The 13,742-nt window shown below is 46.7% G+C and overlaps 1 protein-coding gene across 1 annotated transcript in view; it reads right to left on the bottom strand.

Annotated features, from left to right (window-relative positions):
• Nucleotides 1-434: 434 nt before the first annotated feature.
• Nucleotides 435-13,742, bottom strand: part of LPAR3 (lysophosphatidic acid receptor 3) — a 48,042-nt gene continuing 34,734 nt past the window's right edge. Inside the window, exon 2 of the mRNA XM_063427135.1 lies at nt 435-938. Coding sequence (XP_063283205.1) covers nt 556-938 — 383 coding nt within the window. The 3' untranslated portion in view covers nt 435-555. The remainder of the gene's footprint in view (nt 939-13,742) is intronic.

The raw sequence follows: 13,742 nt of genomic DNA on the forward strand, positions 1-13,742 counted from the left end.
CCACCATCTAGAGCCTGGTTAGAAACATTTGCACATAGTTACATAGTGGGAACAATGTCCAGGTTGTGCAGTCTGAGCCGCCCCGTACTGGATTTTTTCCCCCCCTTCGGTGTGGGGCCTTTTGGCTTTTAATGAATTACCCTTACTGACACTAAGCCAGTGTTCACCACTTACCAGCCCATTATCTTCAGAACACATTGATTAATCAAGGCTAAGCCAGGAAAAATGGAAATTAGTGGCTGGATCTGAATTCTGGAAATAATACCAACTCTGTGGCCGCTGTACCCACATACTGGACCTTTACCGGATCTTACTATCCCAGTTAGAGTTGACGACCCATATGGGCTCCCCTTAATATTGTTCCATTTCTTTATAGAGATCCATATCACGCACACAGAAAAATAGAAACTAGTCAATACTAAAAACACAAACAGTTTTCATACAAAGAGCTCACACTTTAATAATATTTCATAATTCTGTTCAACTTACTGATAACAATTTTTCCATTTATTACATATAATATCATAGAATTTTCACTCTGTGCATACATTTACTTTATGTGAGCATTAATGTTGTGAAGTCAGACGCCACCAGAGGAGGTATGTTAGGTAATGTGCTGCCATTGGTCACAGGCAAGGGATTACCGATATCTTCAAAATATTGGCAGGTGGTGTCATTACTCCTAGTGCTGTGAACCGTGGAAGGGACACGTGACGAGCGACGATCTGCGTCAACATTTGAGAAACAGCACATCATCCGCTTAAATGTCCGCCACATCTCCTCGTCTTTGTAGGAGTAAATGATGGGGTTCATCACAGAGTTCATTAAGGCGAGAAGGAGAAACCATCGCTTGACTTCCTGCACCCCACACTTTGAGCAGTTCAGACCATCAAGAAGCAAGGCTATCATTCCTGGGGTCCAACAGACCACAAACGCACCTAGAAGAAAGGTAGAACGATGTTAATATTTAACATGTTCAGTAACGGATTCGTTGTTCACACAAATCATGGATGTACCAATACTTATTTGCTTCATTTTGCAATGATAAAAGATCCCGCCAGGGCAAAATGTTCACAGCCCCACCCTGGCCACACCCATAATTGACCAAACCACTCCTGGATCTGGCTTCACTGGCCACACACCCTCATCATTAGTGCCCACCATTTAAAACCTCCCATTTAACCCCTTATCATAGAGATTAGAAAACTTAATGAAAATAACTTTTTTACTCTAGGTATTTGTAGCGGACTCTGGTTAATCTGACTGGTTACCACCGCTATTTCTCCTCTCAGCCAGACTGGAACTGTTGTGTGATTAAGCTCGTATCCCCTCAGTAACTAGACGTGACTTAGTTGTGGGAGTCATCTTTTTTCAGGCCAAACACTCTCAATTTATACACAGACCCCCAACAGGTGGTATCCATACAGAAACATAGCATACAAGATATTCCTTGGTTTCAGGGACCGAATGCCCCCCCCAGTTCGGTAGTTCCTATCTCCCGAACGTCGTTCGTATAGCTGGTCGTGAAGTGGAACGTGCAGGGATACAATCTTTGCCGGGGTTTGTGCGAGTGCATAGCCGAAAAGAGTTCCAGGCACTCAACGACCAAGTTCGCGAGACAAAATGGCAGCCACCCAGGGGAAGCACTCATGAATTATTTTCCTTACGGTTTTGCACTTATGTTAACTTACGTTGGGGTTCTAATGAGGTCCTCGTTCGGGAGTTGAAAAAAGTAGGTCCAGGTACAATAACTCCCGAACATGTGAAAAGTTGACATAGTCTAAAGGAACGGTACGTTCACAGTACTAAAGTTGTCAGTGCGATATAAGTAGAATTTTTAACTAAAAGAGCCCTCTTCACCTACAGCTCCTGCATGTCAAACGGCGAGTTTTGTAAGAATTGTTTGAACTGTTTTACAGCGCTAGAGACTACACACTCACACAGCCTGAGGCTGTAACTCATTCACACTCACACAGCCTGAGACTCTGCACTCACACAGCCTGAGACTGTGCACTCACACTGAGCCCAATTTCCACTTGTTTCTATATAATTTTAATAATGACTGGGGTTCTACACCCACCTATCTGATCGCCCCCATATCCTCCAGAGAATGTTTTGTTATATTTATTACCCCTCTCTCCCCGGCACAATCTCCCCCACTACTTTTAGTCATATGGCGGCAATGTGCCGGACGTGGTGGATCCTCCAACCCAAACTCTGATAAATGGCGCAGAAGGGACATGTTCAACCATTTCATTATTTAACCAAAACTAAACAATTTAACGCATGCTTAAACTCCTTTACTGTGTTAACCTCTGCGAATACAAACAAATGATCCCCCTGGCCTGTACTCCCCCAGTCTCCCCACTATTCACTTTACTCCACCCAGTCTCCCCACTATTCACTTTACTCCACCCAGTCTCCCCACTATTCACTTTACTCCACCCAGTCTCCCCACTCATTCAGGAGTGTTTTACCCAAGCAGCGCTTCCCAGAGTTCGCGAGGTAAGGTATTCGACAAATAGTTCCACTTACTCAACGACCAAGTACTGCTACCTGTGTTCAGAGACAAAAAGGCCGCCATTTACTAGAGCACGTGTGTTCGGCTATAGGAATGGCGCCACCAAGAGAGAACACTTAAGTTAAGTGTTTCTTTTGAAGTTAACAAGCCAGGGGGTGGTCGCTTTCGGTAGTTTGAAAATACCGAACCAAGGGGAAACTGATTGGGTTCGGTAAAAGGGGGAAATTTAAATAGGGAAGTTCTTCACACCCCCACTACTCGCTATGTCTTCCCACTATTTTCACTACTCCCTCCGTCTCCCCACTATTCACCCATTCTTTCCACACTAATCCCCCCTGTAATGGAACCTTCCGTTAATGGACACTTCCTAGCTTGCGCCGAGGAGCACAAGCACCGCACCGGACACCACAACCACCGCAGACTCCGCAACCGCCATAGCTTGACTGGAGTCTCGCTGTCTTCCTTCCACCCTGGATCAGCTTGTGTCCTCCAGCACCCTGTATGAGCATCCAGGACTGTGTGGGGAAGACCTCTCCTCCAAGGAGAGCATATCAGGAACAAGCTCTTAAAAGAGTAAAGTGATTCAAGCTCAGGAGAGTATGCAGATCATAGGAATCCCCAAAGTGATTATAACTGCTCCCTCCAATAACAAGACAAGGCTATGTTTTGAGGGATCAAGAAGATCTGTATAAACTTTCTTTTACTTGGGACTAGCCCATATGGTCATTACATTAACATTGCTGTGAAAACTCAATAAACTTGCAAACAGTCAAATTATAGCAGGCAAAATACAGTGACTTATTATAACATAATTACATATTTATAAGTGGGTGGGGACGACCATAATTAACACAAAATGTCTCTCCTGCATGCAGAATTAGCGATATGCAAATCTACATGAATATGCAAATGAACCAGTCTTGCTCTTCAGGTAGTGCATATTGCTGTTGCTACCAACAGAGGGCACTAGACAAGCTCCATAGCCAAATCCACCTAGTTGGTAGCAAACCTCAGCAGTACAGCAGCACAGGAGAGCAGTACACACACACACTATAAACAATTACATTACACACACCCTGCACCTATAATGGGTACAGGGTGACTAAAACATAAGAGAAATAAAGCAACCTACATAAATAGTCTGTCTGAAGGTAGAATAGGGGCTTTAAAGTCAAATACATCAAAGAGTCATAGTCACAGGGGAGGAGGCTGGCAAGCAGGCCTCTCCAGGACCAAGTGGCGAAGGGCACTTCGTCACACCCCCCATTCTCTCCCTACTATTCACACTACTATTCACACTATCCCCACTGTTCACACTACTGTTAACGTCTCTCCACTATTCACAATACTCCCACCCATCTCCGCACTATTCACACTTCTCCCCCCCAGTCTCCCTCTTCCCACTATTTACACTTCTCCCCCAGTCTCACCACTATTCACATTATGCCGCAGTCTCTCCACTATTCACACTACTCTCTCCGTCTCCCCCTATACACTCTACTCCCCACTATTCACACTAATCCCCCGTCACCCCACTATTCACACTACTCCCCCAGTCTCCATCTTCCCATTATTCATATTACTCCCTCAGTCTCCATACTATTGTCACGTTCACAGTAAATGATGTGGAACACAACTGCAGATTTCTTAGGACTTTGATATTTTATTAAGACACTTAGATGGAACTGAGACTTCAGTTCCAGAATTACAGTTACTGTTTCTTTAAATAATAAACGGTTTGTTTCAATTAGCATTGACAAGGTTCAGAATTCATTAAAGTCCGTTATTCTTGTTAACAGTTCAAATTATAAGAGATTAAATACATTGGAATTATCAGTAGCAAGAATGGTGCAGCAAAACTTAAATAGTACTTGTTTTGAGGGATGCTGTAGCAGGCTTGCTGAACAACTTAACAGCAGACTTTTGTATGAAGAAATAAGATTATCTGTAGCAAGACAGGTACAGCTGAACTTGAATAATACTTGATTTGAGGAAAGCTGTAGCAGGATTGCTGGACAACTTGATAGCAGACTTTAGTATGAAGAAATAAGATTATCTGTAGCAAGACCGGTACAGCTGAACTTGAATAATACTTGATTTGAGGAAAGCTGTAGCAGGATTGCTGGACAACTTGATAGCAGACTTTAGTATGAAGAAATAAGATTATCTGTAGCAAGACAGGTACAGCTGAACTTGAATAATACTTGATTTGAGGAAAGCTGTAGCAGGATTGCTGGACAACTTGATAGCAGACTTTAGTAAGTTGAAATAAAGCTTAAGCATTGTTAGCTCTTATCTCAGAGACTGTAAGTTACTTAACTTCTAGAAGTAGAGGGATTGTGTCCCCAGCTCTCCTCCGAGGCGGTTGCTTCAGTGAATGGTTGCCGAGAGTGCTGGTAGCTGTCTGTGATGAGGAGAGATGTTGGGGGACTTGAATATTCCTCCAGTCCGGTCTAGTAGCGAGTGGTCGTCTCAGCGAGGTATGTGAGCCGGTGAGTTTGGCGCGGTACGCGTTTCAATAATCCAGCGTCTATCAGCTGGTGCGGTCGCATTAAATAGCAGACCGCGGCAATGGGTGTGTGGCTAAGCTCCGTCAAACCCGGAAGTATGAGGAGACATCGGGAGGCTTAAGGCCTGACAACTATTTACATTACTCCCCACCGAACCAAGGGGAAACAGATTGAGTTCGCTAAAAGGGGAAAATTTAAATCGGGAAGTTCTTCACACCCCCACTCTTCACTCTACTCCCCCCCTAGCCTTGCCACTATTCACATTACCCCCGTAGTCCCCCACTATTCACACTACTCCCCCAGTCTCCCCACTATTCACTTTACTCAACCCAGTCTCCCCACTATTTATACTAATCCCCCCCAGTCTCCATCTACCTACGATTCAAACTAATCCCCAAGTCTCCATCTCCCCACTATTCACACTACGCCCCCAGTCCCCCCACTATATACACTACTCCCCCAGTCCCCCCACTATTTACACTACTCCCCCAGTCCCCCCTATTCACATGACTCCCCCAGTCTCCCCACTATTCACTTTACTCCACCCAGTCTCCCCACTATTTATACTAATCCCCCCCAGTCTCCATCTACCTACGATTCACACTAATCCCCAAGTCTCCATCTCACCACTATTCACACTACGCCCCCAGTCCCCCCACTATTTACACTACTCCCCCAGTCCCCCCCTATTCACACGACTCCCCCAGTCTCCCCACTATTCACTTTACTCCACCCAGTCTCCCCACTATTTATACTAATACCCCCAGTCTCCATCTACCTACGATTCACACTAATCCCCAAGTCTCCATCTCCCCACTATTCACACTACGCCCCTAGTCTCCCCACTATTCACACTACGCCCCTAGTCTCCCCACTATTCACCCTACGCCCTCAGTCTCCCCACTATTCACCCTACTCCCTCAGTCTCCCCACTATTCACACAAGTCCCCAATTCTCCATCACCTCACTATTCACACTAATCCCTTAAATCTCCATCTCCCCAATACACTACTACCACTATTAACACTACTCCCTCCCAGTCTCCCCATTGTTGACCCTACGCCCCCCAGTATACCCACTATTCACCCTGTCTCCATCTTTCCACTATTAACACTAATCTCCCCAGTCTCCCCCACTATTCACACTACACACCCATTTTACCTGTGACTGCACCCCGGGTATAAGGAGGGGGTTAACGCCGTCAAAAGATGTTCTTTTCCCCAAGTATGAAGTCTGCTACTGAATAATCCCAAGCGCTGAACAGGAACCTTGAAGAAATATCCCCCCCAAGCACGAGACGAGGCTCTGTGTTGAGGGTCAAGCATGAACTGGTTTAATGAGTGCCACAGGCTGGCTTTTATGCAGGTCATCCATCAAGGGATACTCCCACAGGGACCTTGTGGGGGACTGGAATACAATTACAGTAGCCAATCAAAAATACAATACAATGTGAAACACTCCCACATTAACAGAAGAATCCCTCCTCTCTATCCTGGAGATAATTGGGTTAAGTGGCCGTAGTAACTTAATTATCTCCAGGTACAGAAATTATTCCTAAGGTAAAACTGTAACAAAAACACATTAAAATACATAACTCATGAGGGGCGTGGCTGACCGCCGAGCAAGATGGCCGTGTGAGGATTTGCTCCGGCACATGGGCTCCATAATCAACCATTAATCGCAAGAAGAGAAATTAAATAACAACATCGTTCAACATGACACAACCTAAGGGAAAGAAATCTATGGCGAAAACGGATAAAATGGCCTTTTTCGGGCAAAAAACAGCGCACACTAAATCTGCGCGGCCCGCGCTCCAAGATGGCGGCGAGGACACAGATGCAGATGCCGCCTTCCCCGCAATAGAGGGACCTCGCCTGCAGGACTGCCTCACGAAGAGCCACTTCGAAAAGGCCATGGAGACTATGTCTGCCACCCTGATTAATACCTGGAAAGTCACAGCAGATCAAATTAGACAGGAGGTGAGAGACCTGTCGGGCAGGACCTCCAAGGTGGAACAAAGCTGCAAAGACCTGGCCTCCATGCAAGCCGAGACGGCAGACCAGGTCCTGACGCTGCAACACCGACTGGAGAATATGGAGGCACAAATGGCGGATTACGAGGACAGAGCGAGAAGGAACAACCTACGGCTATGCGGTGTTCCGGAATCTGTTACCCAGGACGACCTGCCACTCTTTGTAAGAGGCCTCCTGCACGCATATGCGCCTGGCATTCCGGCGGACATGCTCTTGGTAGATAGAGCACACAGGATCCCGAAACTCCGGTACCTACCAGACTCCACGTCCCGCGATGTCCTCATCAGAGTGCATTTCTATCATATTAAGGAACTCATACTCAAAAGGTATCGCAGTAAACCCAGCCCACACGACGACTTCTCCACGGTGCGCATGATGGCGGACCTCTCCGCGGCCACCCTCAGGAGACGCAGGGAATACCAGCAAGTTACCGCGGAGATGAGAAGCCGGGGGATCAGATACAGATGGGGCTTTCCCACCAAGATAATTGTTACACGGAATGGAGACACTACAATCATAACCTGAAAAAGCTGGAAAACTGGGGCCCACCTGACCCTGGATCTGGAAAAGCCCGCCGTCCCCCTAAACAGGGGCGCAGACCACAGGAGGACTAACCAATAAGTTTCACGAACTGTTGCCCATGAGAAGCCGCAAGTATAATGCATAGCTCTGATTTATAGCTATTATAGATCACGTATATCACTTCATGTTTACTTACAACTGTTTATTCTTACCCTAGCGATTAATCCGAGCAGGACAGTAGGCTTATTGCGGGGCTAGTGCCCCGAGCCCTTTAGACAGGAGGTACTGACTAGACAAAGATGGGATTGCACACCCTCAGGGTAACGTGTGTTTAGCATAACGACATGTAGGGGTGGATGAGGACCTCCCCATACCTACACAGGTACCCCGCCCCACGACTCCAAGGGTGACTCTCACCTGTTTTACCCCAGCACTCGCGGGGAACCCCAGCGGACCGAACAATGCCCCGAAATGCCAGGCATTAGTTAACTAGCGGAGTGCCGCATAGCTCCAGTCCCTACAGGGGCCATCTTCACCCACCCACGGATTGTGTGATCCGAACTAATCAACGGCCTGTGACGAGACTTAGGCATATAAACCAAAGCCCCTTGTGGGCACTGCCTGCCTGAAGCGGGACATTGCTAATAACCTCCTGACCGATAACTTAGCGATATCACCACCCAACTATATACTAGCCACAAATCTATATTGCTAGTATGACACACAACAGCCTACGCCCGCCACTGTACCTCGCTCACTGTGGCACTAGAAACCGTATACGATCACTGCAACATGTTCCTTATAGTTATGATGTTCTAATGTAACGTTATGTGTTTTACTCTTTCTCAAATATCTCTGCACACTCATTTTCTCTGAAATGGAGCCCAGACAGCCACTGACTGGTAGTCTAGACTTCCAACCCCCCAAGGTGTGACAGACACACTGGACCTTAACTGTGACCCCCCAACCCACCCGCTCAGAGAATACACAACCATACTCTCTCTCACTGACCTCCTGATCTGTCAGGCCACCACGGGCTACAACCCACATTCCCTATTGCCACCATGAAAATTTACTCGCACAATGTCAAAGGGTTGAACACACCCCATAAAAGACGCATGCTACTGGAGACCTAAAACGCAACAAAGGTCTGCATCCAAGAAACGCATTTTGCCCATAACCGAACCCCTACATTCGCCACACGGGACTACCCTCACCAGTTCCACGCCACCCACTCTTCCAAATCCCGGGGCGTTTCTGTTCTCCTTCACAGCTCCCTCACTGTAAAGCCTCTGCAAGTCAAACTAGAGAAAAACGGCAGGTTTGTAATACTACACTGCCTAATAAATAACCAACCCCTTATGCTGGAAGGTCTCTACTGCCCGAATGCCAACCAACACAATTTCTTACATAAAGTTCTCCACAAATTGCCAGCCGACACCAATGCCCAAGTTCTAATATGCGGAGACCTCAACCACACTATGGATTCACGCATAGATTCCACAGTCCCAATGACATCTGCCAGACATGTCTCACTCACACCCACCAACAAAGCTCTTACGAAACTACTACAAAATCATGGCCTGTATGATGTCTGGAGGACACTCCATCCACAGGACAAAGAATACACATTCTATTCACAAGTCCACAAAACATACTCCAGAATCGATCATATCCTATTGACTGGGCCTCTCCTACAACAAACTACGGAATGCTCCATAGGGAACATAGTGTGGTCAGACCACGCACCTATCACAATGACCCTCCGAGACACATACCAACACAGGGGTAAACCCCCATGGCGTTTGAATGATTCCCTCCTAAAGGATGCACCCTTTGTACGACAATTAACCGACCACCTTCATGAGTACTTCGAAATGAATGACTCGCCTGAGGTTTCAATAGCAACTCTCTGGCAGGCCCACAAAACGGTCATAAGAGGGCCCTTGATAAGCCAAGCTTCTTACTTAAACAAAAAAAGGGAGAGGGACTATCTAAGCCTCTTGAGACAACTTCGGGACACAACAAACGCCCATCTCCTCCACCCATCTGAAGCACAGGCCAAATCCATTGCAGACCTTACCACTCAACTCAATACCATAGCCCTTCACAAAACGGCCTATATGTTAACAAAACTGAAGATTAAATCATATATCCCCAAGGCAACAAAGCAGGTAAACACCTGGCAACACTACTGAAGCACAAACAAGCGAACTCCAAAATCCCCTACTTAGTCGCGAAAACTGGGGTGAAAATCCACAATCCACAAGATATTAATGATGAGATGGCCGAATACTATCATACACTTTACAATTTAAAAAATGACCCCGCCACACACCAGCCCACTACCCAGGGAATAGACACATTTCTTCAAAAAAACACCCTGCCCACTCTATCGGAAGCCCACATCCAAATCATACAGCACCCCATCTCCACACAAGAAATTCTAGACACCATCCAAGAACTCCCGACAGGGAAGTCCCCTGGCCCCGATGGCCTAACAAACGCATATTACAAACAATTCGCACAAACACTCAGCCCATATCTCCAGAGATTTTACACCCACGTACTCAGCACCGGTACCATGCCCCCAGAAATGCTAATGGCTCATGTCGCCACACTCCCTAAACCCGGGAAGCCCCCAGACAGGTGCCAAAATTTGCGCCCTATATCCCTCCTAAACACTGATGTAAAACTAGCCAAGATCCTCTCGAATAGATTAGCACCAGTCATCCCATCACTGATTAAAGAGGACCACGTGGGGTTTGTGAGTGGCAGGCAGGGAGCAGATGGCACCCGCAAAGTCCTCGACATCCTTAATGGACTGCGAGGAGGGAGGGCCACAAGTGTACTTCTCTCTCTGGACGCGGAGAAAGCTTTCGATAGGCTTCACTGATCCTTTCTCCTCGCGGTCCTCCACAAGTTTAACTTCCCTTCCACGTTCATCTCCCTCATCGCAGCTCTCTACTCTGCACCATCTGCCCGAGTAGTCAATGGGGGATTCATCTCCAAACCTTTCTCCATATCCAACGGATCCAGACAGGGATGCCCACTATCCCCTCTCCTTTACATATTAGCACTTGAACCCTTAACGCAAATGATTAGGGACGACCCAAACATACACGGAGTTAAGATTAAAGGCCGTGAATATAAATTGTCTCTGTTCGCAGATGACATCCTCTTAACGTTAGAACAACCACACATCTCCCTCCTAAACTTCCATGACCTCCTCGCCCAATACAGCCAGTGCTCTTATTATAAATTGAACATAGCAAAAACCCTAGCCCTATGAATTAATATCCCCAAATAGGAGATGGACCAACTTAAAACCAACTTCACATATGACTGGAGGCAAGACTATATTAAATTCCTAGGGGTTAACTTCACTCCCACACCAACAGCATTGTACAAATCCAATTACCTCAAGCTGCTCACTGAACTCCGAACTCTTCTTCAAGGATGGAAAGGGAAATTCATCTCCTGGGCTGGACGCATAGCCTCGGTGAAGATGATAGCTCTACCAAAAATACTATACCTTTTTCGAACCCTCCCGATTCGACTCTCCTGCACCTACATTCAGGACTTACAAAACCTGCTCACTAATTATGTTTGGGAAGACAAGAAACCACGGGTGGCAAAATCCACTCTATACGGCACGATTGCACAGGGAGGCATGGGAATGCCTAACATAATGGTGTACTATAGAGCAGCGCTAATAGCACCTATATTAGCGACTTCTCCACAACGAGAACCGAAAGCTTGGGCCACAATAGAAAAAGACCACGCGAATGGTATGCACATTTCGGCACTGCCGTGGTTACCGAAAAATCGAATACCAAAACATAACGAACTGCTGCCCACGACTAAGCTCACTCTTTCCATATGGGATGCGGATGAAAGGCGGATGGACAACCCTGACCGAATCTCGCCTGCCCTCAGCATAACCTCCTTACAACACCTCATACCGGATTTTAACCACTCACTCTGGCATAGACATGATATCAAGACGATGTCGCAACTACTACATGACACACACCTAAAGACTTATCAAGAGCTAGAACTGGAATTTGCTCTCCCTTCGATAGCCAAATACTCCTACATGCAACTGAAGTCCTGGTTTGACAAACATCCAAAACCGCTGCCTGTCACCGCATTGAATGCCCACTGGCAGAACGTAGAAAGACTATACCTCTCTCCTAAACCGCCCACCAAACGTATTTCTGCGATTTATCTCTCTGACAACGCCCAGCCTCAGAAAAAAAACCCCTCCCACATAGTGGCGTGGGAAAGAGATTTTGGACGGCGACTCTCAGAAGCCCAATGGCGACACATTTTCTGGACGCACCAAAAAATGACTCTTTGCACAACCCACATAGAGCTAGCGCGAAAGGTGCTGTATAGATGGTACTTGGTCCCGACGCATCTAAAGCGTTATTTCCCCAACTTATCCGACACCTGCTGGAGATGCAGCGGGGACAGAGGCACCATGCTGCATACCTGGTGGCAATGCCCAGAGCTCCAACAGTTCTGGCAACAGGTGGCAGATTTAACGGCGAAATGCATAGATACAAAATTACCACACCAACCTGAGACCTTCCTACTCCTCCAGTTATCACACCAGCTGAAACTGTACCAACAATACCTAGCCTACCACATCATCATAGCTGCTCTAAGGGTCATTAACAGGAAGTGGAAACAAACTTCCCCTCCCACCATTGCCCAATGCATCCAAGCAGTAGACACGAACAAAACATATGAAACTATGGCAAGAGGCACCCATGACAAGACATGATACTGGTCTCTAACTTGGGAAATCTGGGAGGCCCGCAAGCCCGCCCACATTGACAACCACACTACGATATTAGACAAACACCTGTGACCTCTAGACCAGAGACGAAGGTTGCTAAACGAACCTCTATAGGACAGGTACACCCAGGCCCAAGACCCTACTTAGGTTACACCTATCTCTGAGACTCACTACTCCCTCCCCCCTAACGATCCTTCCTCGAGCCACAAACGACCCCTTGTAGCGACCATTAGATAGGCACCTGCAACCCGAACAAACTCAGCCGAGTACAGCAAGAGACGTCAGTAACCTACCACGAAATACTATCACTGCATTTATTGCTCTACGGTATCCTCTGACGGACTGAGACCAGCCCTACCGCAGTGTGCACATGAGAGGCTACCTTAACAAGGTTTAACTAACATAATCTCCCCCCTTCTCTTCTGTACCCTATCTTGTTTGCATTATACTGATGTTGTGTTTAATACACGTAATCCCCCACCCCCTTATTCTTCTTCTGTACCCCAATGCATTTCGTTTTATGCCTTCAACGACAAACGAATAAAGATTGTCAAATTCAAAAAATACATAACTCATATTCCCCATAATTAAACCCCCATGTTCGACATATCCACAGATAGCTTGGATCTGAGCGCCCATGGGGTTTAAGTGTTTTCACCGACCGTTCGGCATAAATCTGTTTAGAATCAGTTCCATGGTTTTTAGTCCTCAGGGTTCGTGAATTTAAAAGTACCGAACGCCGCTCGTATGAATCTAAACGAAATTGTGTTCATGCGAAACAGTGACCGAAAATAGTTCCATGTGGTCAACGACAAAACACAGCTGGGCGTTCGATAGTTTATACGAACGACGACCACCCAGCCAACCGTTCGGGAGATGGAAGTGGCTGCGGTTAACCACAGTGTCAAAGAGGTCAAAAAGGTTAACAAGCAGCACACTTCCCTGCTGGGTGGCCAGTCATTCGGTAGTTAGTTCGTTTTAGTGAATGAAACCAGGGAAATAGACGAACAACCGGGAACAGACAAACAAACAGACAAAACAAGTTTTTTAAGGGATAATCCAGAGACAAGGAGGTCTGTCACACTACCCACTATTAACACTAATCCCCCCTCATTCTCGCCCCACTATTTACACTACTTCCCCCAGTCTCCCCACTGTTCACACTAACCCCCTAGTCTCCATCTACCCACTATTAACACTACTACCTCCCAGTATCCCCACTATTCACACTACGCCCCCAGTCTACCCATTATTCACATCATTCCCCTGTCTCCATCTCTCCACTTATTCCCCCAGTCTCAACACTATTCACACTACGCCCCCAGTATCCCCACTAATTACTTTACTCC

This window comes from Pelobates fuscus, chromosome 7 (genome assembly GCF_036172605.1).
Source record: "Pelobates fuscus isolate aPelFus1 chromosome 7, aPelFus1.pri, whole genome shotgun sequence".
Lineage (NCBI taxonomy): Eukaryota > Metazoa > Chordata > Amphibia > Anura > Pelobatidae > Pelobates > Pelobates fuscus.